Here is a 27,258-nt window from a genome sequence, read left to right as displayed (position 1 = left end):
ATTCCATGTGACTATATAATTACTTCAAAGCTTCATTTCTAAATCAAAACCATTAATAAGTCATAGAAGGGTCTGAGTGTGACTAGGATCTAAAAATTAATATATAGTGTTGAACCCTTAGCTGATACAAATTGGTACAGTTCCAGCTCACTGACTGACTATCAGGCCCATATTTATTTTACATTCACATAATAGGAAAAAAAAAATAATTTGGAGAAAATTCATTCCAGACTGAGTTACCATAATCATATTTCATTCTAGAATGTTTCATTTGTATGTCCTGTAGACCAGTGAAAATAAGTGTATAAATAATGACGATGCTGATACACTTTTATAATAATGTGACTTTGCTGTCTGATTATGTTGACAACATTCTGTTCTTAAATGAAACTGGTGAGACTAGTGCCTTTTTATCAGTTATGTATTAGATTCTTGTTATAAACCCTCCAAGAATATAAAATCATAAAGGTAGTAGCAGCAGGTGGACCTTATGGGCAAGAACAAAATGGGTCCAGTGATGGGGAAGACTATTTGCCATAATTGCTTTCACTTTTTACTGGCCAGTCAAATATTTAACCTTATTGAATTCGTATGCATGCATTCTGCTGTATTTCAATTAATGAGCATTCTTCTATGTTATATTGATTGAAGGTTGTGTACCTTGCCCTTTTATTTGGTACAGTGTATATTTGAGGCTCTAAAGTGTGAGTACAAGATGTTGCTATTTTTGCTGGAGATTTGTTGCTCTTGTTAGGAATATCAAAAAGTGCTGCCATATAATATGGAAAAAAATAAGATGTAAGACAAATTGTGTGTAATTAAAACTCCCGCCATAGGTAGCCCATAAAGTCTTCCATTGATTAATAGCACAAGAACAGCATAGGCAATGGGCAGTACTACCCCCCACTAATATAAATTAACCTTGACCTTTAGGTGCTTCCCCACAGCAATGAAAAGCTAGTTCTGTACCCCTACCAAATCAATGGTTTGTTTCTCAACTGAGACAGCTAATAAAGGTGTCAAATATGGTGGAGGTTTGGTAATTAGAGCACCTGTTCATGATGAACGGGACAGAGACCAGCTTGTCATTTCACACAAGTCCTCAAGCAACCATGATTTGGCAAAACCAAATAAATTAATGAATTACTGTGCTTCCCATAGTAGTTTAACCAAAAATCTAGAGCAGAAGAGGACATGAGTCCCCTACAAGTGGTTTGAGTTTTCAGGTTTACTGGAAAAAATGGATTTTCAATAGGATCTCTACCAGAACACATAGCAATTAATATAAAAATAACTTCTAAAATATTTAAGCATTTAAATTTTTGCTGCAGAGCTGATGTTGTGTCATACTTCAGTAGCACATAGAAAAAAAATACAGTGGTCAAATGCCTCATTAGTTTGCAGACTGACACCCCCAGAATATGCTTTTATAAGAATTTTACCATAAGGACGGAGTTTTAATGCTGCTCAATATTGATGATAAATCCTTTTAAATTGATTAATAATTAGGCTAAGTAAAAATAAAATTGCAAAGTGCATTGCAGTTTAAAATGCCATGTGCTTATTCTAACATGTTACGTTATATGTTAAGTGTGCATTGCTCTGAGGTCATCCTTGATATATATGTCAGAATTTGTTTCTGTGGTCTGCTTCTGGAAAAAAAGAGAATTATGTTCAGCTGGGTATTTGCATCCATCTTCTCCATTGCATCTTTTAAATCCAGAGCAGTAAGTTGCTTTATTGAAAACTGTATACAGTTATTTGGACAGAAGAATGCCATTTAAAGAATCTCTGAAGCTTTCTGGTTTTGCTGTGTCCAGGCATCGGGCAGTGTGGGTGCAGTCACTTCAGTAATGGATGTGGTGCACAAATGGAACAATTACACGTGAACAAAGAAACAGCAGCGTCATCTGTTGGGCAGGAAAATAAGTGATTCTGTGCCACACATCTAATCCTGGAACAAACGGCTTACCTCAGCCTCTGCCTATTTTTTCTCATTGAAAGTATAGTCAATTATTTTTGCCTTTCATGTATTTAGGATAAGATAATCATGTTAAACATAAATACAATATTAGAAGTAGCACATAGAAATAAGGTCTCAAGTATACCAGTTAGTCAGATATTAATTTGACCAGCTCTTTTCTTCAGTATTGTCATAGCACAAATGCCATTTCTAATAGCTGCCTTCATAAATCTGGCAGTGTCTGAATTCTGAGCACCTAATGGATTTGCCACTAAAGAAAAACATATGCTCTGGAATTTAGAACTTTGTACTGGACATGAAAACTAATTAGCAGCCTCAATAATATTTACCCTAAATTGTTTATTTTAAGTGCAAAATTTATAGCATTCAGTTAGAATTTGGGCTGGGGGAAGAAGGAGAAGGATGTTTTTTCTTTATCTGTACCAAGGGCTTCAGGAAGTTGTGGTACGTGACAGACTTATGACAGAATATTTCTCCTGGGGTTTATAGTGACTGTCATGTGACAAATTTCTGTATTGTATCTGGATTCAAGGCAGCAAAGTATCATCCCAAAATTTACAAAGTCATCAAGCTTTATGTTATTTAGCTTTCTAATTCTTAAATCCTTCACAGGAATCAGAGAACCTATTTAAATTCCCAAAGGTTTTATCCATATAGGCAGTTCCAGGCATTAGTGCAGCATCTGAATGTATGTTTTCTGAAATGTATCAAGATTGTCAAGATTTGAGAGTAGTTTGGGATAGGAGGAGAGGTTGGGAACTTGTTGGTTATGAACAGTGCCCAGTGAGGAGAAAGTGGGTCGTTCCCTTGACTTTGGATATTATATCTATTATATCTGTTATTCCAAACTGAAATTCATGCACTGATCTAATGACTCAAAATACATCCTCAATCTGTTTCACCTGTAGTGAGATCGTCTCACCTTTTTCAGCTGAGATTTTCAGTACACAACAGATCTTTTTATTATTTATGAGTATCGCTGTCAAGGAATAAATTTGAAGAACATCCATTTTATCTTACATTCCAAATATAGTTATTATTAGGAAGTAGTGATTACTACCATTAGGTAGTAATATCACTAGGTAGTAATCTTCCCTATTAGAAAATAGAAAACTTAATAGTAGCTTTTCTCTTTCAAGACTGTAGATGGAACCTAAGTCACATAACTATTGAAGTGTCAATATTACATAAGATAATACATTTGCATGAATATATGTGTTAATTTATGAACACAACAGGAACACAAATTTCTAGAACAAGAGCTACATTTAATAGCATATATAGGTGATAATCCACTATAGGTTGTGTCCTTTTTATGGTTTAATAGTTCTTTATGACCTAAGTTTGTTTTTCTGAAGGAGGCGATCAACAATAGAATGCTGCTGGCAGTATTGTGCAGATGTAATGTGTTTTAATACTGACCCCTAGTGACAGAATTATTTTTTTGAGCTAATGTGCTGCAAGGTAAAGGGATTTTTTTGAGTTTTGTGGGTTGTGCTGTTACTTTTTACATTAGCATCCACGTCTACTGCATCCTGTAAAATACAGTTATCTCAGGCCATGAACAGATTCCTCTTTTTCCTTTCTCTTACTGTATATCCGTATTATGTGAGGTACTTTATAAAAAGAAAAAAAAAAAAGACTACAAAGCCACTGCCCATTACCTACAAGCTCATAAGCTTTTCCTTGCAAGTTACATCTTGACTTCCATTGAAAACTGCAAAATGTTTTATGGTAAATTTCTTCCTTGGCAGAAAACCTGAATTAAATCCTGTATGGGATGTCACTCAGAAATGGGTTCCCACTAAGACCTTAACATCACATCAGATGACTGATACACAACCCACAGACATGGGTCTGTGCCCTGCTGGCAGTGAAAAATCTTTCATACAGCCAGCTGTTGTATTTTTCACTTAGATTGGGAAGGTGTGGCTGCATGGGAAACTCCTTCTGTAGGCTCAGACACTCTAACTGTGTTTTCTTCCAAGTACAGGTCTTCTTTCACAAAAAAAAGAAAAAAAAAAGAAAAAAAGAAAAAAATTGTTATGCATTCTCCTGGTTTGGTTTTTTTTTGTTGTTGTTTTTTTAACTTTAGATTATATTCAAGACAAAGACCAGTAAGCGCATTTATCTCTATCTAACACAGATCTCATGTCACCACATCCTAAAGTGCATGGAAATCTAAGTAGGTCTGAAATAATTTCAGACAGAACACTTCTGATCTGGGATAATGATAACTACATAGAAATTTTGCTCCTTGTAGATATAGCAAAATCTTTTGGCCTGTTTGTACACCCCTACTTTCAAAGCCTTGCAGTATGATCACTGTTTATCTTGGCTGTGGAAGGCTGGAATTTCACTCAGAGCATGTGTGTTGTCACCTGTAACTTCCCATTATATATTTCTGTGGGATCAGGTGAAAACTTTTTCTTCCCAGATGGAGACTCCTAAGCCTGAGAGAGAAAACTTTCTTTTGTATGGTGGCACAAGTACCATGATTACTCTTGAGTGTGTATCCTTGCAATGTCATTCAGTGATATCCACAGAGGTAAATTATGCTTTTTTTGAATTAAAAGTGGCAAGGTTTATTTTACATATGAGTAAATATTTCAGACAAATATATTGGTGGTTTTGCATGAACATTTTCTTTGTAGTAGATTTCTAAATTAAATTATTAAAGTGTATGTATGTTTGTTTCAACTTAACTTGAGTATAGTGTGAAGTTGTTTATTTGAAGTTGTCTCTAGGGAAATTTCAGGGTTATGACTGACCTTGCAAACTTAATTCTGCCCTGCTGTGAATTTAACCTGTGCACTGACTGGCATGTTGTCCACTTGGACTGTCGTCTGGTAAAAATAAGCTTTCACAAGTAACCTTAACATTTTGACATGCAACCTTAGTAATTTTATCTTAACATAGTGGTCTATGTGTATTTTCTTAGAGATGTAATTTAAAGAGAGAAAGCTAAAAGCATAAATTTCTGCACTCTAAATCATTGTAAGAGCTTGAACTTTTAGCAAGGCAAAAGAGACTGCTGCCTTCTAAAATATGTTCACAGTTGTCCAGAAAAGAGTTATCCAGAAGTGGAAGTTCAAATTCACAATGCAAAGTACTGTGTGTAGAGACTGACTTGGTACAGCTTTTTTATCCTTCCTCAGCTGGTGCTTCCAGAGATGAAGAAGAACCATGGTCTCCTCACTCTCTGTGTTCAGAGGAATTTTGAGGACCCTGATTTGGCTTCTTCTTTCCTTACACCTCCATGAAGGCTGCTCTGGCAACACATGCATGTTCCCTCTTACTTGGCTTTTGTAACAGTGTGGATTTCAGACTCTGAATATTTGTGCCTAGTTACTGATTTTTGCATGCACTACTTCTTGGGTCAGAAAAAAGAGAGAGGGGGATTGTGTCATTTTCATGAGCTTATCCTGGCTGAAGGTACGTGGGATCTTTGAGGAGCAAAAAGGGTATCTGTTGTTGAATTTCATGCCTTCCACGTAATAGTGGAAATGTCAGAAATTCTTTACAAAGGTTGCAGTTAATTGAAAATCTCAGGTATCATGAACAGATAGTTCATTACCAATACTCCTGTAATATTTTAATTTAGGTATACTACAATTTTAGAACTGAGATCTGTGTAACTTTGTCAGATGACTTCCATGGTAGACATTGGAAGATCTCTGTGAATTGCTAAATGAGAGTCAGGTATTACAGTCTCTGCTAACCCGGACAGGTTAAGGTTTTATTACGTCCAGACTGTGAGGTTTATTGAGTTTTGGTTTTGTTGCAGTTTCAACAAGATATTTGTCATTAGAAAATAGGATAGAGGGCTCAGTTCCTGAAATGAAAAATTAATACGGTTTGTTGATATCATCGATATTTTTATTGGAGCACAAAGGGCCCCCAGATTGTAGATCAGTCTCTTGTGCTAGATTCCCTTATTCAGAATAAACATACTGACATTAATTTCCCTTGTATAGTGAAGAAAACGGAAGTAATATTAGTCTTTAAATAAAATACGAGTGACTATTTACAACAGTCAATTGCTTTTGAAAATAATTAAATCACAAAGTGAAATTTTTGGTAAGTGCAGAAGCCATTTATTGGATGTGATTATTCTGATGGCATAACAAGGCTAATGAAGAATACTAATACATTTAAGGAATAAAAAGGAAGCTATTTCTTGAGGCTTTTTCAAACTTCTGGTTATGATATTCTTTTTCAGCCAGAAATTGCATAAGAGAGCTGGATCACAAATGCCTGGTGTGAAAAAGAAGTCATGCGATTTAACATAGATAGAGTTGATTTTAAAAAATATGTGTAATTAGATGCATAATTCTTATGCATAATTTACATGCAATTATGTATGAAAATGAGATATGCACAGGCATAAATGGCTAGCTAAGCACCTCACACACAATCACAGTAATTTTGCACAGAAATTAAACATGCAGTTGCAAACACATTTGAAAAAAATGAAGTCCAGTGAGGAGGAAAAATTTGAATTTTTTCTGAGCAGAAATTGTGTTAAATCTTCAGTCAGGAGTGGGGGGGGAGTAATCAGCATAGAAGTGAAAAAAAAAAAATTGAATATAAACCAGTTTATGTTCAGTCATGAAAGAAGAAACAAAACCAAACATACTTTACCATTTTTATGAAGTGTCGATCTCACTAGTGTAAATTTAGTACAGTCCTGAGTAAACAGTGGTGTCAAGCTGTACCACTGCTCTTCTCCTCTATCTCCCCTCCCTGGAAGGTTGTTTAGGTTAGGGGTTTGGGGGGCAGTCTCAGTATTTTCTGGCAGCTTTTTGAACACTCTTAGTTGCTTTCTCCCTTAGGCTAGACTTTCTCTTCAGGAGGAAAATTCCCGATGCTCTGAGTAAATAATCTGTTCTTTTTCTTGCCATGGCAAGAAGGCTTGGTCGCAGACCAGAGCTTTTATGCTCCTGTGATGCCAACAAAGAGGTGGTTCTTGTCACAGAGTGCTTATACTATTAAAAATAAAGTAAAAAAAACCCACAGAATTTTCATCAAATTTTTATTGCTGATTGTTTTTACAACACACTTCCAATATCTGAGGTTTCCTGTTGCACCCCAGACAACTAATGCAACAAAATACTTCAGTGACATTCATACACTTCTCCAAATTGTTTGTTAAAAAAAAGTTTGTATTGTGAAGTTTTTGGTAATGATTTTATTGACAACTTAATTTATTTTTGCAGTAAAAGTAGTCAAGAAAATGTTTGTTTTTCTTAGTCTCTCAGCATTTATTCTTTGAGTCTTGAATGATCTTTTAGAGAATTTTCAAGAAAATGTCTTAATGTTACAATGTATATTTAAAATAAATTAATTAAATATTTATTATCTGACCTTTTAATATTTCTCTTCCCAATGACAGTTGAAAAAAATATTTTAGTTCTTCTTGAATACAGTCATTTGAATCCAATTGTAATCAGAATTTTACTGTTTCACTAAAGAGCGTGCTTAAGGTCCTTATGGTACCTGAACTGTGTATACCTTGATTAAGGTAAATACCTAACCCTGTTAGGGTAGGCATTCTAAGGATCATAATATGTGCTTATAAATCATAACGTGAATTATTTTAACTTTAATTTAAGCTCTTCAATTCCTACATCTGTCTTGCGTGTTTTTTTCTTCTTATTTGTAGTTCAGATAGGCAGCTTCCGCTTTTGAGGAAAGAATGGTGATGTTGCAACATCCTTTTTTTTTTTTCTCATCATTGTCTTCTTTCCTTTTCCCTAACCTTTTTTCTCCTTCCTTAGGAAAGTGTGTATTTTGAATATATACACAACATGGAGGAAAAAACTTGTGGATTTATTTAATTTACTCCTTTTCCAGATCAAAAAGTGTATTTTTTTTTTCAGATAAACCAAGGCTCACTTCTTCCTTGAGGATACAGTTCCGTAGTGGAAGCACTGATAAATTCCACAGTCTCAGTAGGATGTGTCTGAAGGAGAGTGTTCTGGAGGCAGGGAGAGTCTAGTGCTAATCTACATTAGTCAGAGACAGAGCTGGTGAAAGCATTCTCTGACTTTTGTTGCCTTATGACAAAAAGATTACGCTTTGCATGTCTCTGCCCAAGATAGAAGGGAGCAAGGACCTCCATACTTAGTGGTGTGGTATTTCAGCACCTTAAACTTAAACGTGTTCATTCTCTCAGCTCCCTTCTGAGGTCAGGTTCTGTGGCCCAGGGTGACAGTACTATTTCTGTGTTCTCCAGAGGCCTGTGGGGTAGGAGTGAGTTGAACTATGAATTCTCCATTCTTCCTTCTTCTGTGTGCATCTCTGTTACCAGGACACAGCAGTGGCCTCAGATGTTCATGCCATCTTAAAAACTTATTATCAAAGGCATTGATTACCTTCAACTCTTGTTACCTGCCATTGTCACTTTGAACAAATTCTTTTTGCCTTGTGCTCACTTGTACTACTTGATTAAACTATATGCATGAAATTGTGATTCAAAATGAGTCTGCGCAGAAGTAGAATGCAGGATGGAAATAAATATGCATGATCTTCTAAATCAGTGGTTCTCAACCTTTTTGAAGTTGAGTGGCACTTGAGAAAATTGGCTGTGCTCTGTACCTTGCTGAGGTCAGCTCTGAACACACAAGGAGCCGTCACCTTGCTCTTTTGTTAAGTGCTTGTGTACTTGCTGGTTTTATCGAAATTATAGTAAATCTGCTTATAATGTGATTGGTTACGTCATTCAGTGCTATGTGTCATTCTGTAGCCACTCTGTCAGGGACTACATGTTTACTAGGAGCTCCTGTGGGAGAATACGTGTATTCTTGGGTGTAGTATAGGAATAGTAGGTCCTCTACTTACTGCAGAAATATTGGATATACTACACCTGTCAGATGCAGCGATGCATTTTATGAGTAGTGACTCTGTCCCATAAATCCTGGAATTTCTGTATATCTGTTGTAAAGGAGAAACTGCTTGGTTTTATTTTTGTTTTTTTTTTTCTTCCTGGTTAAAGTGTGTGTGTATGCACTGCATAATGCAGTAAATCTGATAGCTCATGAGCACACCTTACTGTGTATGGCCGTGTGTGTGTGTGTGCGTATGGTGAATCTCACCCAAGCTGTGCCAGCAGGTCCGTCCTGGCATTGTTACATATGCTGGGAATGTGATGTTTTCCAGCAAACCTGTGATACATGTGGTGTATAGCTCATTCTTACATGTGCAATCAACATGTCCAGAATTTCTTCATATACAGCAGCCTGGATAGAGCTACAATAGCCCTGAAGCTGAAAATTTGGATAAAATTTTCATGGGCAAGGTAAGACAGTATTAACCAAAGAAGTACATACTTACCTCAGTAAAAAACCCAAAAAAACCATGAGAAAGAAAGCCGCCCATCAAATAAAACATTTTCAGCTCTTTGTCATCTGGTCAAGTAGGAACAGGGAAGGAGGACACACAAAGGGAAATCCAGCTACTTGAAGGAAGACATGTCTGCAGTGTGGGACATCTGAAAATGTAAGATTCACTTCTGAATAGAGACTGAAGTGCTTGCATTAAAGCTACTGGTGCTCCAGGAGGATTAATTAGGCAACACCAAACTGACCCTGTATCTTAATGTTGCACCCAAGCTAATTCCACTCACCTTCAGTCCCTGGATTGCTGCATTTTCCCTGGTTTTCCGAACAGGTAACTACTGCCCGCCTGCCAGATTTTGTTAGATCCGTGCTCCAACACTACTTGTGAGCTGCTACTGCCTTGCACCTGAGGCAGAGATGAGAGTAACAAACCCCATTAGGCTCTGCTGATTCATTCCGAGTGTGCTCAGGAGCATCTGTATCCCCCTCTCTGACAATGTGGACATACTTGCACTAAGATGAGTTCACAGTAAGACCTACATCATGTTGCCCATGTAATGGGATTATGTGGCACAGGTTGGCATGTATTCTACTTTCTGTCCTATTTGCATAAAAGTGTGACTGGCAGCATTCCTCATGAGGTTTTTTGTTTGTTATCAGTGCCAATAGTCGTTGGTTATATAATGTTTTCTTTTATATGTGATACTTCTAAGCTTGGTTTATTTTGTAACTGTGAAAGTTACCAAAATACTAGATTTTGGTAAGGCACTGTTACATGAAAAGATTTTCACATACAGATCTCTTTTTTACTGTGTTCACAGAAATTTAGCAAAACCTATAAAAAGTGTAAACTCTTTTGTTGAAGAGTTTTTCATGGTTTTGATGTAGACAACGTACTAATAGAGGGTATAAAAAGCAGTTGCATTGAAAATTCAACTTGCCATCTGTGCATTGCTAACAATATTACCAACTTTCGTTTAACAAACAGATGAGCTTAAAGTAAAATTATATATGCTCTAATAGTGCAGCTCCTTGCACCTTCTGCTGTCTCCTTCCCAAAGTTCCTACTACATTAATAATGCTTCTTCAGTGTTTTTTTTCCTCTGACTGTTCTCTAACCTAAATCTGTGAAATTATCCTTAGAAAAAAAAAAATCCCAGCCATCTTCCCCAACGTTATTTGGAAATAGGTTATTTGAAGTCTAGCTGAGGACTTGACCACACCAGCATTTGTCCCAGCACTGCTGAGGGGCAGCACCCTTCAGCCGTGGATGTAAAATCATCTGGGAACAGAGGGAATATGTAAACTGGATCTGCTGTTGATAGACTAGTTGATCTGGACTCATAGTCATAGCCAGCCCTAAGCTCTGTTCTGATGAGTGTGCTGTTACCCTTCTAGCTCAGCTTGTGTAAGTCCAGCTCAGTAATTCCTGCATTGTACTGAACTGCACCATGTTCACTTGTGAACATGTACACTTTCGCTGTAAGAATGACAGAAACTTGGTGCTTATATTTATACCACCCAGGTGTCTGATCACAGACATTTACAGAGGCAGAACAAAGAAAAATGTGATTTTCTGTTCACTATAATCCTCATTAGAAATCGTGCTAGAATGTTTATGGGGAAAGGTGGTAAGAGGCTACAGAAGCATTTGCCTGGAACTAAAGATACAGAAATTCTGCACCTTTGAAAAGATGCAGGATTTAATTGGCTTGTTCATTTCACTCAGAAAGAATCCATGTCCTTGTAAGTTAAAGAATCCAGAAGTTTGTGTCTTGGGTTGTCTGCTTAGGTTGTTCCTCTTGAATTCTCACTGTGAGTCATATATAAATCACACACACACATATATATGTACAGATACATACATATGTATATATGTAAATCTTGAATTGCAATACTAGTTTAGTTGGTAAAATAAGCACACTAAGAAGAAAAAATGGTCCTAAAATAATAAATATTTTTCCCCTCCTTCATTTTGCTAGTGTTGTTGCTGAGGCTGAAGGAATTGAGCCATTAATGAACACCTTGAATGCCCAGAGAGATGGAGCCGTTGCCAATGCCATTGCAGTGGTAACAAATCTGTCCCTGCAAGAGCCATCCCGCGTCAGTATCCAGAGCCATGGTATCATGCGTGCCCTAGCAGGCCCACTGCGCTCAACCAACAGCCAAGTGCAGAGCAAAGCTGCGTTTGCTGTGGCTGCCTTTGGTTGTGATGCTGATGCACAAACTGAGGTAAAACTACTCTTTGAGGTTGTGGTTATTGATAACGTTTCTAGATCTGAGTTGGGAGTTACATGAATCAGGAATCTGTTGTGTCTGACCTAGAAGTCCTGAGCTTTCTAGGTAGTTACTTATTTTTGAGATACTTGTTCTGCTGAATTTAGCTCAGTTTTTCAGGAGATCTTGGAAAGGGTTTTCTTTAACTTGAATTTTTGTGACTGTTTGCTTTCACCAAATTAATGCTTTGCAGCTTTTCAGTAGCTCAAATGAGCTTTAACCAGGGCTATATCTTGATCTGTATATTTAGGAGCATTAAACATCAAGGTTTCTTTCAGCTGCAACTGTCAGGTGAACTTTGAAGATGAGAAGTTCAGTCCTCTTTACTCTCCCTCAGAGTTCTGTTGCCCATTTTCAAGGCCTGAATGGCAATGTCTGACCTTGATTAATGAGATATTGGATATGCATGGAGTAAATGTATTTCAGACAAAACTCAAAATATAATTAATCCTTTGATCAGTGACATCCGGCAAGTTGAACTCTTTGCTGTTTATGAATTGGTCATAGTATTTTCTTCTCATAAATAAGAATAATGCTATGTGCATTCATAAATCATAAGCTGGGGTTTTCCCATGGGTCAAGGCTGTTAATAAGGACATGAATAAGGGGCATAGATAATTAATCTACCTCTTTCAGTGTCCTTAAAATGTCTTTCTCTTCAAAAATCCAAATGAGCAATATTTCCTCCAGCATGTATAGGAAAGGTATTGTAGCACACAAGAGAATAGGATGTTAATAAGATTGTCATACATACAATACAAATTCAAATATATTGTGATGTAAATTAGTTGCTAGGAGGCACCAGAACACAGAAAAAGCCGTGAAACTCTCTGTGGCAGTCTTGGGTTGTGTAGTCTCTTCGGGTTCCACACCACAGGCTAATAACTGAAAAGCAGGGCAGAGCCAGAAGGGATGTCTGCCTTGTACCACTCTGAAGCTCCAGCCTATGCAGAGTTCACAGAAACACAAAATCCCCATAAATGACCTTTTTTTCAGCCCAGTATATACAGCTTGTCTACAAAGCTTGAATGTTTTGGGAGGTGAATTTCACAGGCCGTTCTTGCTGGGATAGAAGAAAGATATAAGTGGCAATGTCTTCACTTTTCTAATAGTTAAGAAATGCAGGCGGACTGGGACCACTCATTGAATTGCTGCATTCTAAGAATGAAGAAGTCAGAAGAAATGCCTCTTGGGCTCTTATGATCTGTGCAAGTGATGAACTAACTGCTCTTGAACTGTGCAGCCTAGGGTGAGTAGAAATAATGTCAAAAGTCAGAGGAAAATTTTTGATGGGAGAATTTAATTTAAGTCAATCTTTACATATTTATAACAGAATAACAAAGCTTTCTGATAAGCTGAAACTACTTTTGCACTACAGATGTTACAGATGAAATGGTATTGATTTTTAGGAACAGAATCTTCTGACAAAACATAAGCCTGCAGAGAGAACTGTCTAGAATTATAAACCATTTATTGTTTCTTTGACTGAATTAGACTTTACACTGAAGATAACTTATATCTATCAATATTAGGGACTACAGTGCCCCATACATTTGAAACTGAAATAAAGGTTTCAGGCTAAGTTTAATATACAGTAAATTGTACTTATTACACATAGGATAGATTTGATTTACAAGCTCTGGTTAACTGCAGGTGTGCTGAAGTGTCATGTGAAAGTGGCTCTGTTTCTTAGAAACTCCCAGTTCCATATATTAATATCTGAATTACAGAATCTGGTTTAGGTTATAAGAATTACGACACAGAACTCCTCAGACAGGGCAACTCTTTAAGTTACTGTTAAATTAAAATATATGTAATTGCCCTGCTCCCTCTGCTGGGCACTTCTCTGATGGCTGCACAGATACTTTAGATCCATCTATGAGGGGATTTCTGAGACTCTCAGAAATTCAGATCAAGAGGGGACCTCAAAGGTGACGTTATCCACCTATCCTAGTGTAAGACAGAATAAGGTACACTGACATATTTTGGCTTGGGTAAATACTGATCCTAGGGAGTTTCACAACTTTCTGAGGTAACCTGTTCAGTGCTGGAATATCCTTACACTTAGAAGAGCTTTCTCAGTTTCAAATATCCCTTAAAACAAATCATGTTGTCCTGCTTTCAGTGAGATTGAATAACCACTTTTTATAGCAATTTGCATTTAACTCACTAAATTTTCTCATTTTCCATGTCCCTCTCTGTTTCCTTTTCATGACAAAATAAAAAAGTTAGACAAGTTTTGTTTCTATCATTTCATCACACATCTCAGAATTTCTCTGATTTTTATGCCATTTGAAGTACCGTCTCCCAGCTTGGATGAGGTACTTCAGGTGAGGTCATACCACCATCAAATAAAGCTCAGTAATTATTTTCTGTATCTTGCATATGGCACTGTTCTTATTTAATCCCTTTTTGTGATGGTACCGAAGTAGGACTCTAATTTATGTGTCCTTTGAGTTTGACAGCATATTGTTGATAATAATACATTAAGCATAGTGTTTCAACTAGTCAGGCACTACTTAATGTTATTTTCATGTAGATCATATATCCCTGACTTGCTCATGAGTATCCAAGTAGGAATAAGTGAAAAGACTTAAAAAAGTCAAAACATATTTCAAATTCAGCTCATATCACACATCTACTTCTTCTGCCTATATGTTAATTCAATTATCCTATTGCAGCAAGGATTAGATTGACTTTACATGATTGATTCTTGACAAATACATAATGGCTATTTTTCATCTCTTGTTGCTTGCCAACTGATTGTTTAATAATTTGATATGATGTTCTTTGGACACTGAAATTTGGCTGAATGATCTCTATTGTAATTTCCTTGTTCTTAGTTTTTTCAAAACTAGATTGTATCTTTGCCCTTCTCCACTCACCAGGCATCCAGCCTAGAATTTTCCAATACAATTTTAAATAGTTCCAACGTTGCTTTTGCAAATTCATAGAGTGTATGAGGTAAGTATCCTCAGGGATTGCTAACCTTTTCTCCTCAAACTTATTCTAGACATGTCAAGACTACTGTTTCTACCTCCTTGTTAATATTGCTGCCAGGCATCTGCTTGAAACCTTTCTATGAAAACTGAAGCAAAAAAGGCATCAGACACTTCAGTCTTTTCTGTGCCATCTGTTATGAGTTTTCTTTCCACATTGAGTAAGAGGCCTACATTTTCCTCTCTGACTTGTAGCATATGAAACATTTATTTTTGTTTTGGTCCCTGACTAGTTGTGTCTCACTTTGCCTGTGCATCTTTTGGGTTTCTCCCTTACTTTTTCTATTCTGTTGGAAGTGTCAGTGTTTTCATTTCTGTTTGATTCCTGGCTTTTTTTTTTTATTGTTTTTGTCTCTTCATGGAATTTTTGGTGCAGCTGTATTTGTTTGGTTTTGGCTTACCTTTCCTCCATATGAAGATAATGTGCCATTGTGCCTGTAATGTCATTTGATTTAGACCCTGCTGTACACATTAGCCTTTCTTTATTCATTTACCCATTTAAAATTCTTGCCTGTGTTGCTTGCTATTTATCTGCAATATGCTGTAAACATACAGCCTGAACTGCTCTTCCACTATCTTCTCCCACTTCTCTCTTCTATAAGAGAAGGTTGTCATGTGCCTCGCCTGAAAAACTTGTTCTCTGGAGTTCATCTGAATTCATCCCTCCAGAAGTCTACATTGTAGATGTCCACAACTGAGGCTCCCTGTGTAGTTCACAGAAATATATATATATATATAGGGTACATATAAAATTGATCCCTTGGGACGTGAAGAATATCTGCATATGTGCATAGTCGAACACACAGATAGAAATTTGAATATGTACACACACACACACACACGAAGATATCATCCTTTTTTCCTGTGTTTTTTTTCATTCCTAAACAGTCTCGAAACTGCAGTATGCGATGTTCTCCTGATTTGGTTTCCTTTATCTTCTTAGTGAGCTTTTCCTAAGTTTTTCAGGTCAAATGTTACCAGTATGTGTGTTTCAGCACCAGAAACAGCTTAAGAAATTAACTCCTGTCCTCCCATGTCCCCACATTACTATTTGTTTCTATCTCCATGCTGCAAAAATCCTGCCATCCTGGTGGTGTTGATACAACTCTTTGTGTTTCCATGCTCGTTCATGTTAAGCAAATACCTGCCAGCTGTGCTCCCCCAAACACAGTAACAGTCCTAGACCAGAAGGATTCACACATTGCATAATGCACAACTGAATCTGCAAATTGCATTGCAGCTGGAAAGAGAGAGAGAAAGACAGAGAGATAGAGGTGGGGGGAAAGAGGGTGAGAGGGTGCTTGAACTGTATCATATGGTCAGCTCTGATCATTATTACTTTTACATCTTTTTTTTCCCAAGTTCTCTATGGTGCATAACATCCTTCTAGGTAAAAGGTTGTGGCATCCTGTCTGCATTTCTTTAGGTAGCATTTAACTACCTAAAGGAATTGCTTTTGCTTTTGAGCACCACACAGAGAAGGAATTCTGTGCATCCCAGCCAGCTCATTGCTGGCCCAGAGGGCACAGGATCAGCCCTTGGAAGTGAATCTACCTTGGCCTTGGTAATGCTGAAACTAACTCTGAGCTGTATAATAACAGTTAATTAGTATTTAATGATTAATTAGCCTTTGTATTTTATTTATCAGTGCTTTAGACATCCTAGAAGAAATTAATCTGTCAACAAAGCGTAAAAATAAGTTTAGTGAAGCTGCTCTGGAAAAGCTACTTGATAACAATCTTTCCCAAAAGTACAGCCGGATGGGATATTTATCATCAAGTAATATTATTACTAATGGATTCTATGATTGTGGTCAGGTAAGGTATTCTGAAAAAATTACTCTATTTAGAAAGAAAAAAATTTTCCTCTTAATTTAGGAAAAGTACTGTAGCAAAAGCCAGAATCTGGCTACAGAAAAATACTTTGTTTTCCTGTCCTGAAATTTCACAGCTGTTCTACAGATCTCTTTCAATTATCTTTTTTCATGGATGAAATCATCTTCATGCTATTCCCTAGTTGTGATCCTGCCAATCCTATCTAAGCTCTTCAGACCTAGTTCCTTTCCAGATCCTTTCTCAAACTTTAGTTCTTCTGGTCTCTTTCCCTGCACTATACTTAATGCTAACTTGACATTGAATGACCTATGGACATTTTGTTTGTTTATTTTTACATAAGGAAGCAAAGAGTTCATATTTTCACCTCAGTCATGACCCTTTCTTTCACAAAAGAAGTGTTTATATATAAAGACTGACTCCAGTATCACTTGTTAGTGCCGTGCTCAGTTTAAATCCGAGAAGGACTTTTCAAAATACCCAAATGAAGTAGAAATACTGGTCTTACCAACAATCAGTGAAATACCTGCTCCTAAAGCACTTGGTTGCTTTTGAAAATTCCATCCTGTGTTGTAAAGCCTTCAGAATCAGGAACATTCCTTATTCTGGAACTGTTTGGAATGCTTAAAAACAAAAACTACAAGCTAAAATATTTATAAACAATCTTTTCTAAGAATAATTGATGAAGAAAATGCAAATTAAGAAGAAAATAATTTCAGATATTTTGAATGGCTTTATAAGTTCTTACACAGTCTTTGGTTTACAATTAGGAATTTTAAATTACTGTTTAGGTATCTTTTAAATATATTTTTTCTCTGCATCTTTAACTGAACAGAACACCTTATATTTTATGCTAATTTTCTTGTAGATAAAACATGGAAAGAAATTTTTGTCTTTGGAAGAACTAAGCAAGCAAGGGCTTACTGACCGTCGGGCAATAATCTTCATTAATGCTAAACCCCAAGAAAAGTGAGTCATGTTAGATCTACTAGCATTTGTTGCAATAGCTCATATTTTTAATGGTTTTCACTGTTTCCAGTAAAAACTTCATTCTATCTATCTATCTATCTATCCACACACATATATAAAGTAGAGACATCTGTTTTATTCACAGCACAGTGCTTTTATGTCCTAGAAGGCAAAACATTTGTATTTTATAAAAAAGAAGAATTTGGAAAATAGCTTATTCAGTTGAGGTGCTTTATTTATCTTAGCCTTGAAGACTCATTCATTTAACACTCTTTGATTCCTGATGATGGGACACCCAATGTTTTATTAGCTATAAAAAAGCTTGTCATCTGCTGTAATAATTATATCATCTAAGCTAAATGTCAATGTTTGACAATGAAACCTATGATTTGATGGTCCTCTTGTACAGACAAATGCATGGAATTTTAAGCACATCATTCCAAGGGGTGGAACAAAGCCAAGCATTAAGCTCTCAGGCTTGATAAAGAACCTGTGTCCATTTCTTCTCTGTTTAAGTTGAAGCCAGCCTAACAAATCTTCTTAGATTTGAATGCAGGAAGTTGGTATTGGGCTTGTTTAACTGGGAGCCATTTCCCCTAAACAGTCTCACAGATCAAAGATTGCTCTACCAATATTTTGCAAGTCCAAAAACTTCTGCTCTGTCAACACATCACATACTTGGTTTACAGTATCATTAGCTTCCCTTTTAAGCTTGTATATGACACCATAAAGATGTCTGGGAATATCTATGACAAATTAGACTTCCATGCTCTATGTCGATCCCTAGAGTTGTATTTAACTATGAGGTCTTCTTTCTTTGACTTTGATACAGCTTCTTGCTTTTGCACTTTGGCAGCAGTCTAACTCCCCAGTTACTTTTGTGTCCATCATTGGATATTCACTGATCTCAGAAGGAAAACAGAGTTCTAGCACAGGAGCTATCAGGGCTCGTTTGCAGAGCTTTAAACTAGCCTGGAAGGGAGAAAGGGACAAAGCCAGGCTGGCCAGTGATGAGTGATGGGATGCTGTGTCAAAACTTGAGGAAAGGGGCACTAATGGGATTTCCCAATGTGCCTCAGGAGGTGTTGGCTACAATGTACCACACCTGAAATGTTTCCACACTAATGCCCCCAGCATGAGGGACAAACAAGGGGAACTCCAGGCTTTGGCCCAGTCCCAGAGATTTGACATTGCTGGCATAAGTGAAACCTGGTGGGATGAGTCCTGTGCCTGGAGTGCCTTGTTGGATGTTTACAGGCTCTTCAGGAGGGACGGGCACGGCAGGAGAGGTGCAGGGGTGGCACTGTATGTAACAGAAGGGGTAGAATGTATGGAGCTCACAGCTGGCAATGGTGCAGTTGAGAGCCTCTGGATAAGAATCAAGGAACAAACAAATAATGCAGATGCCATCGTGGGAGTCTATAGACCTCCTGGCCAGGACAATGATGAATTAATCTTTGAGGAACTAAGGGGCACTTCCAAGTCAACTGACCTTGTCCTTATGGGAGACTTCAGCTTGCCAGAAATTAACTGGGAACACAACACAGCTGTACAACCCGGGCCAGAAGATTCCTAAAAAACTTGAATGACAACATTATGGAACAGGCTAGGAAAAATGCCCGCCTTGATCTTCTCGTCAACAGAGTGGATCTCGTGAGCAAAGTGGATATTGGCAGCTGTCTTGGCCTCAGTGACCCCGAAGCAATTGAGTTTAAAATCTCTGCTAACAGAAGGAAAAGTGCAAAAACCTCTACTCTGGATCTGAGGAGAGCAGACTTCAGACTGCTCAGGCAATTACTGAGTTTCCCCATGGAAAATGTTTTTGCAAGTGCTGGGGTCCATTAGTGTTGGTTGCTTTTTAAACATCACCTCCTAAGGGCACAGGAGCAGGCAATTCCCAAATGTCAGAAGTCAGGGAAACAAGGCAGAAAGCCATCTTGGTTGAACAGGAATCTCCTCTTAAAAATAAGGCAAAAAAGGAAGGTGTATGCCCAGTGGAAGCAAGATCAGTTGACATGGGAAGAACACAGAGCTGCTGCTTGCCACTGTACGGAGAAAATTCGTGTGGCCAAAGCTCAGCTGGAGTTGAAGCCAGCCAGAACTGCGGGGGACAATAAACAGAGTTCTCTCAAATATATTAATGGCAACAGGCCGTGTAAAAACAACATTGTCCCATTACAGGATGAGGATGATCTCCTCACAAACCAGGACAGAGACAAGGCAGAGCTGTTTAACACATTCTTTGCCTCTGTCTTCAACAAGGATGAGGACCAAGGGTGCCCTGAGCTGGAGGACCATGACTGCGAGAATGATCAACTCTCAGTCAAACCTGAAATTGTGCAGGATCTGCTTCTCCAGGTGGATCCCTATAAATCTATAGGGCCTAATGGGATTCATCCAGGAATTGTCAAAGAGCTGGATGATGTCATCGCAGAACCTCTCTCGATGATTTTTGAGCAGTCTTGGGAATCTAGAGAAGTCCCAGCTGACCAGAAGCTGATTTTGTCCATTTGTGAATGTCCTGATTTTCAAGCAGTGCAAGAAGAAGGACCCCAGAAACTACAGGCCTGTTAGTTTCACTTCACCAGTACCTGGTAATGTTATGAAGAAGATTATTCTGGGAGGTTGATAAACACCTTAAAGACAACACAGTCGCTGGTCACAGCCAGCACGGCTTTATGAGAGGAAAGTTCTGCTTATCGAAACTGATTTTCTTTTATGACAAGGTAACCCAACTGGTTGATCAGGGGAAGCCACTTGATGCGATGTTTTTGGATTTCAGTAAAGCTTTCCATGCTGTCTCTCACAGTGTCCTTCTGCACAAGATGTCCAGCTCACATGTGGATAAACACATCATGTGGGGGGTGAGCAACTGGCTCATGGGTTGGGCACAAAGGGTTACAGTGAATGGGGTGACGTCAGACTGGAGGCCTGTCACTAGTGGGGTTCCACAGGGCTCCAGCCTTGGCCCTCTGCTCTTCAACAGCTTCATCGATGAGTGGGACCCAGGACTGGAAGGGACACTAAGCAAGTTCACAGATGATACAAAATTGGCAGGAGCTGTTGACTCCCTTGAAGGCAGGGAGGCCCTGCAGAGAGACCTCAACAAATCAGAGGGCTGGGAAATCACCAAACATATGAAGTTCAACAAGGGAAATTGCTGGATTCTACACCTGGAATGGGGCAGCCCTGGATGTACAGGCAGACTGGGGAATGAGAGGCTGGAGAGCAGTGCCAGGGAAAGGGACCTGGAGGTCCTGGTCCATGGCAGGTTGAACATGAGCCAGCAGTGCCCTGGCAGCCAGGAGGGCCAAGCGTGTCCTGGGGGGCATCAGGCACAGCATCACCAGCCAGGCAAGGGAGGGATTGTCCTGCTCCACTCTGCACTGGGGCAGCCTCACCTCAAGTGCTGGGGGCAGTTCTGGGTGCCACAATAAAAGAAAGATACTAAACTATTAGAGAGTGTCTAAAGTAGGGCCACAAGGATGATGAAGGGTCTTGAGGGGAAGCTGTATGAGGAGTGACTGAGGTCACTTGGTCTGTTCAGACTGGAGAAGAGGAGACTGAGGGGAGACCTCATGGCAATCTATAACTTCCTTATGAGAGGAAGAGGAGGGGCAAACGCTGATCTCTTCTCTGTGGTGATCAATGACAGGACCTGAGGGAATGGCCTGAGGTTGTGTCAGGGTAGGTTTAGGTTGGATATTAGGAAAAGGTTCTTCCCCCAGATGGTGGTTGAGCACTGGAACAGCTCCCCAGGGAAGTGGTCACAGCATCAAACCTGACAGAGTTCAAGAAGGATTTGGGCAATACTCTCGGGCACACGGTGTGACTCTTGGGGATGGTTCTGTGCAGAGCCAGGAGTTGGACATGATGATCTTGATGGGTCCCTTCCAACTCAGCATATTTTGTCATTCTGTGATTCCATACTTCGTTTTTGATCCCTGAATTAATGTCTGGTTTATTAGTAGTTACATTATTTTTTCCACTTATATACCACCTAGGAATATATTTACTGTCCTTTAAAATCCGAACTCCATTTTCATAGCTTCACATGCAAATATTAACTCTACAAATAACGTGTGAAAATATCTTACTCTTTTTCAGTGTTGTTGTAGAGAAGGCACAAGATGTGTCACCATCTCTTTCAGGAACAAGCAGTAGAGAAAAAGCGAGGTATGGTTTTCAGATTTGCTAGTTTTCAATGTTCTGTTGCTGTAACAGTAGAAATAGAATTCTGACTGAAAATAGTGACAGTTTCTGAATGGAGTACAAAGACCTAAACACAATGTTAAATATGTTTTTGTAGTCTTTCTTTCACCTTCTATTTGCAGTAATATTCCTTTGTCTACCTTAGTGATTATTTGTCCTCTCTTCCCATGCTATATTTGAACAGCTCACACTTATTTGCTCTTTCTTTCCTTCATTAGCCTTTGGAAGCAGTGAAATGCTGTTATTTTACAATTTGACAACCAAGACACAGGGAAATTACAGTAGAAGTTCTTTCTCAGTTTAGAACCTAGACCCTTAAAATGTTCCTACACTGCCTACATGCCTCCTTATTTCTAGATTAAATCTCTTCTAGTGCAGTTCCATAGATGACTAAAAGCTGAGAAGGGTGTGCTCAAAGATGTCCTGATTTTTAGGCAACTAGCCTAAAAATGATTCACTCTTGCAGCGGTTGTTGTGATCCATACGATATACTAGGTACAGTGCTGCAGTCTGTCTCTTCATACCAAGTAGATCAGAACCTCTACTCTTGTAGTGGAAAATTAATTTCCTTCTTTTACAGAAAGAGGATTTGAGTCTGTCCCTCACACCTGCAGATAGCTGACCACAAGATATTTGGGGCTTAGCAGTCTCTTTGTGGTTTGTTGTAGCTGATAACTAACGATGAGGTGTAACGAACAGGGCTTTCTACTTCAGCTGTTCAGGTACTTAACCTTCCTTACTCTTGCCAAGACCAGGCTTCTAGTCCTTTTCTAATATAAAATACTTAACCTGTAGTTTGTTCCTGTGGAGGAAAACTGAGCCATGGTCTCCCAACTGTCCTTTATGTAAACCAGCAGCACAATCATGACCACAACAGTGCCTTTTGGAGAAGGCAGGTGTACCTGCCTAATTCCAGGGGAATCCAAAACCAGTCCAAATAGAGCCTCCTTGCCATCAATGGAATGCTAAGTGCTGCAGGGTTGAAAAAAAAGGAGAAATGGTGTGTCTGTTTTAGGAGCTGATGTGCTGTTTCCAATTTTTATTTTGGAGCTCATTCATGAACTGATACCCTACTGTCTGCACAGGTGTTTTATTGACAGATATAATGGCTGATTTCTTACACTGCTTGTATATTTCTGTGTATGTTTGTATCTGTGCTTGAGAGACAAAATGTGCGGTAAGAAAATCAAGAAAAAACTGAAATGTGCTTTTGATCTTAATAGTTCAGTGGTATCTCCAACAGAGGGAAAGCAGGAGTTATCTGGACACATCAGCAAAAGCAGCACTAGAGGAAAAGGCTTAAGGTATTATACTTTGAGTAATATTTGAATATGCTTGAATTATATCAACTTGTTTAGAACATTCATGCAAATTATTGACAGATAATAACTACTGACTGTGAACATTTCAGGTTTTGACTTAAGTCACAACCCAAGATAGACTAGACTGTCAGACTAGTCTATCCAGAAGTTATTGACTTAAAAGGCATTCCCATTTGACTAGTCATTAGGACTGCAAGCACTTCTGGACTCCAGTTTAAATAATTTTATAGTAAATACCTGAAATGGATCATATGAACTGCATCGTGGAAGGTCCCTGTGTCAGGACGCACAGAGTGGATACGGCAGCTTGAGTGTCTTAGGAGGCCTGTCCCAGCTTCTGCTCCCTTGCAGGTCCTCCTGCTGCCCCGTGTGCTTCTGCCCATGACCCACTGTGCATGTGCCCATTCAGTCAAAGGGAGCAGAGGCAAGGGGAGGTACTGAGCCCCAGTTATGTTTTCTCTGCTCCACTGGGGGGTTCCTTCACCTCGGAAGATGCTCTAGAGTCACAGGCCATTTTGTATAGTCTCGAGAGCTGAGAGACCTGTTCTGACAAGATAATATATTTGTTTATTACAGTGTGTGATGAGGATACACTTGGATAGTTGCTTATTAATGTAATTTATGTCAATTACAGAGTAAATGACTGCTCTGTTTGCAACCATAACTCTTCAGAAAGCAAAAAATTTTCGTTAGGAAAAAATAAATACCTGCCTCAATTTCCCATAGTAAACCTTGTGGGGGTACAAGGACTCCTTTCTTCAACTATGAAATAATTGCTTTTGAATGTCATGATCAAGTTGTATGATTTATAACCCCATTGTCATTCATTTTGAATCCATAATTCATATATCATTGTTATTATTAATTTGTGAGATATATGGGAGTTACTTGAAGGTCAGTAGCTGACTCCAAGTCTCAAACATGCTTAGACATTTTCTTACATATTTTTTCCTTTGATCATATGTTTCTGTTCATCACTATTTTGCAAAGTCCTACTGAATACTGTTTAAAGCCACTGTTTTGAAAAAGTGATACTACTTTATATAAACCATAGTTGAAAGCCAAGAGAAAGGGCAGTTGTAATTGTCTGCTGGAAATGTTTGAATTAGATGTAGAGGAAGTGCCTAGTTGATAGTTTGACATATATTCGCATTGACAGCAGCATTTTTAATCAGGCAGTTTCATATCTGATATACATTGACTGGGCTAAAAAATTGTATTTAATGTAGACTAATAAATGTGTATTTATTCCATCCTATGTTTCTGTACTGGATTTAAGAAAATATTTCCCAATGCTCATTTATTCCTTTTCAAAAGAGAACCAGGGCATTTAAGCTATGCAAAATGGAAAGAAAATAGGTGTCATGGCTGCCTTTTTTTGGTAGAATACTGTATTGGCTGCCTTCTTCCTCCAGCTGATGCTCTGGTGACCTGTTGGATCTTGTACTAAAGTTGCAAAGAATCAGAAACAGCTTGGAGACTGTTAAGTGCCATGAGCTTTCCTCTGCAATATTCCTCTGCTTTCACAGCAAGTAGTCTTATGACTAGGAAGACAGCTCTGAGAAATGAGAGTGATTTTTTTCTGATGTCACAATTCCCACTGGTAAGAAGATGGGGATTTAAAAAAGAGGGCAGGAAAAAATGCAGTAGAAGTCTCCTGTAGTGGTTACCAGTTATTTTATGGCACTGAGCTGTAAGACAGCAGCTCCACAGTTCCTTACAAGGTAAGGATTAGACAGATATGATGAACTGAAGAGTTGAGGAGTAAGGTAGAGACAAGTGTGGAAGACAACCTTAAATCACCTATTCCACCAAGGAACAGAACATAATCATACCTGAGAGAAATAAGCAGCAGCAAAAAACCCAAACAAATCACTGTTCAAACCCGTCTCTCTCAGGTGTTTTGTTCCTGAAAACTGGAAAGGAGGAGAATAAGTGTGATTCTAGAGTTATTTGAATAGATAGGAATAGGGAACAAATTCTCCTATAGCACTGTAATTTTATGATGCACTTCTCATAGAGAAAACAAAGTACTGGGAGGATAGAAGGGAAGAAGTGGGGAAAGAGCAAATGGTGAAGAAACAAGGATTATAGCATTTGTAAAAGTTGTTCTTTTGAAAATCTCCTAAACTGGGCACCAGGATTTTTTAAACACTGTATTTTTAACCGTAGTGTATAAATGGTTAAATGGGTAAGTAGATAGCTATTTAATCTAGCTTTATAAAGTTCTCTGGCTATAGTTAGATAGAGTCAAATTAGATAAAAAAAATTGTTTGTCTGCTTTTTTCCAAGTGTAAGTATAATTAGTAACTAGAACAGTTTATTTAAGAGGGTGGTGAATTTTCTATAATTTTAAGATTAAATCTTAATTGGTTACCCTTCTAAAATAATGTCCTTTGTGACCCCTATGAAAAAGGTTTTTTGTGAATATGGTAAATCTCAATAGGTTAAAGAAAATTTTGCAAAGTATTCTGAAGACAAATTGCTTGAATTCAACTACTGATAATGGTATATGCCCTTTTGCTTTGTTCAATGCCTTCCACCTTAAGAGTGCTATTCACAGTAAAAATTTTAAGAATAATTTGAAGACCATGCAATAATGATAGTGTGTCCTGGAGCCATGTACGCCAGTGGTCCTTAATTTCTTTTTTTCTTTTTCCTTCCAAGATCACCAGAAGTACTATAGATTTTTAAAAAATAAGCCAGAACTGTTAAATGGAGGAAAGAAATTTTGTTGTATTTCACAGTATAACTGTTCAGGATCTATGCTGAAAAAAGACATAATGCTTACAAAATACTAGTTTCATGTGTTCCCACAAATGAAAGATCCTAAACTGTCTGGTTGTATAGACCTTAATAATACCTCTAGTAAGATACTGATTTTATAGTTGTTGCATAACTTGTGAAATGCACAGTATTTAATTGAAGCAGAACAATCATTTCATTTATACTTCTGCTGGGTGTTTAAGATGCCTGTTTAGGATCATAGTAATTTTTTCAAATCCTGAGCATTAGTAAAATATGAAGCATGTGCAATGAAAAAAAGTTAGTAAAAACACAGACTTGTTATAAAATCTTTCTCTGACAAGCCATGCTGTAGTTTGCATAATGCTTGAAGTACTTGAGCTTGCAAGTACAGAGGCTGTCTTTTGGAATATCCTGTCAAGATTTCAGCCATGCTTTTGATACCATTTTTTCTTTTATTTGAAGACCAGATTTTTATCAAGTAAAAACTCATTGGAGTTCATTATTTTTAGTTCATATCCATACAGAACTAAACCATAACTAAAAATATGCCCTATATGTATATAGTAGGCAAGTAAGTGTCTCCTCCTCTAGATAATCCATGTATGGGAACGGCATATCAGAGCCATTAACTAAAAATAAAATTACAACATTGTTAATATGGAGTTAGTGGCAGTTGTTCCTAACCACCTCCTGAGGGCATGTTCCACAAGCGTTCTCTACAGCTTTGTAGATTTTGGATATTTGTTACCAAGAGAAAAGATATTTCCTACCTTCCACTTCTCCCCAGTCAATTTGTTTAAATGTCCTGATGGAGAACTAATGTATTTGAATTTGAACTTTAGAGTTTACAGTATTCTAAATAAGTGTGTAATTTTTTTTCAATGTAAGAAAAGGGAAGGGGGAAAAAGAAGAGGAAAAACCAAAAGAAGTTATTAACATTACACCTCAAGTCCAGGAGGAAATAAATGTAGAACATTCCCACTGGCTACCACCACCTGACTTCATTTTAATGGATTACATTAATGATGCTTCCAGAACAATTCTACCACTAACTACTACCCGGGAACAGGTTGTGGCTCTTGCACAGTGAGTAGCAAATTGTATTTCCATAAGCTGAATTGGTAAAATAACTGTTTTCTTATCCAAGGACAACTTTTCCAAAATAATTATTTTCCAATGCTTAAGTGGAATCCAAAACAGCTTTGGCCCAGAATGTTGACATAATTTTAGATTTTAGTATTTTGTTTCTAATTTTGTTGCAATTAATTTAATTTTTTTAAAATAAATATCACTTGCAACAAAAGAGTATCAATTTCTCATTTAAAAAATATTGTTATAGACAATTTCAGGTTCTTTTTCATGTTTATGCCTCTGTACTGATTCTTTGCAATGAACACATTAGCAACGCATCAAGGAGCCCCAGAGACCTAGGTTTTGCAAAGCCTAAAAGCATGCTTAGAACACAAATCCAATAGTCAAGATGGTTGAAAGTTACATGTATCATGTCTGTTCTTTCTCCTACCATCTTTCCTGCCTACTTAGTTTTGGAACCCCTTGGGACAGCAACTCTGTTGT

General features: G+C 37.9%; 1 protein-coding gene across 8 annotated transcripts in view; it reads left to right on the top strand.

Moving 5' to 3' along the window:
• The window catches only part of ARMC3 (armadillo repeat containing 3), a 64,706-nt gene that overhangs the window by 33,673 nt on the left and 3,775 nt on the right, over window positions 1-27,258 (top strand). For 6 of the 8 annotated variants that reach the window (XM_048295185.1, XM_048295162.1, XM_048295178.1 and 3 more), the window contains 7 exons: window positions 11,307-11,556; window positions 12,714-12,850; window positions 16,249-16,417; window positions 17,301-17,401; window positions 21,509-21,577; window positions 22,837-22,917; window positions 26,572-26,769. In XM_048295185.1, coding sequence (XP_048151142.1) covers window positions 11,307-11,556; window positions 12,714-12,850; window positions 16,249-16,417; window positions 17,301-17,401; window positions 21,509-21,577; window positions 22,837-22,917; window positions 26,572-26,769 — 1,005 coding nt within the window. The remainder of the gene's footprint in view (window positions 1-11,306; window positions 11,557-12,713; window positions 12,851-16,248; window positions 16,418-17,300; window positions 17,402-21,508; window positions 21,578-22,836; window positions 22,918-26,571; window positions 26,770-27,258) is intronic. The other 2 variants (XM_048295170.1, XM_048295194.1) reach the window with 2 other exon arrangements.

The sequence above is a fragment of the Corvus hawaiiensis genome, chromosome 1 (genome assembly GCF_020740725.1).
Source record: "Corvus hawaiiensis isolate bCorHaw1 chromosome 1, bCorHaw1.pri.cur, whole genome shotgun sequence".
Classification (NCBI taxonomy): domain Eukaryota; kingdom Metazoa; phylum Chordata; class Aves; order Passeriformes; family Corvidae; genus Corvus; species Corvus hawaiiensis.
This window is presented reverse-complemented; position numbering and strand designations above follow the sequence as displayed.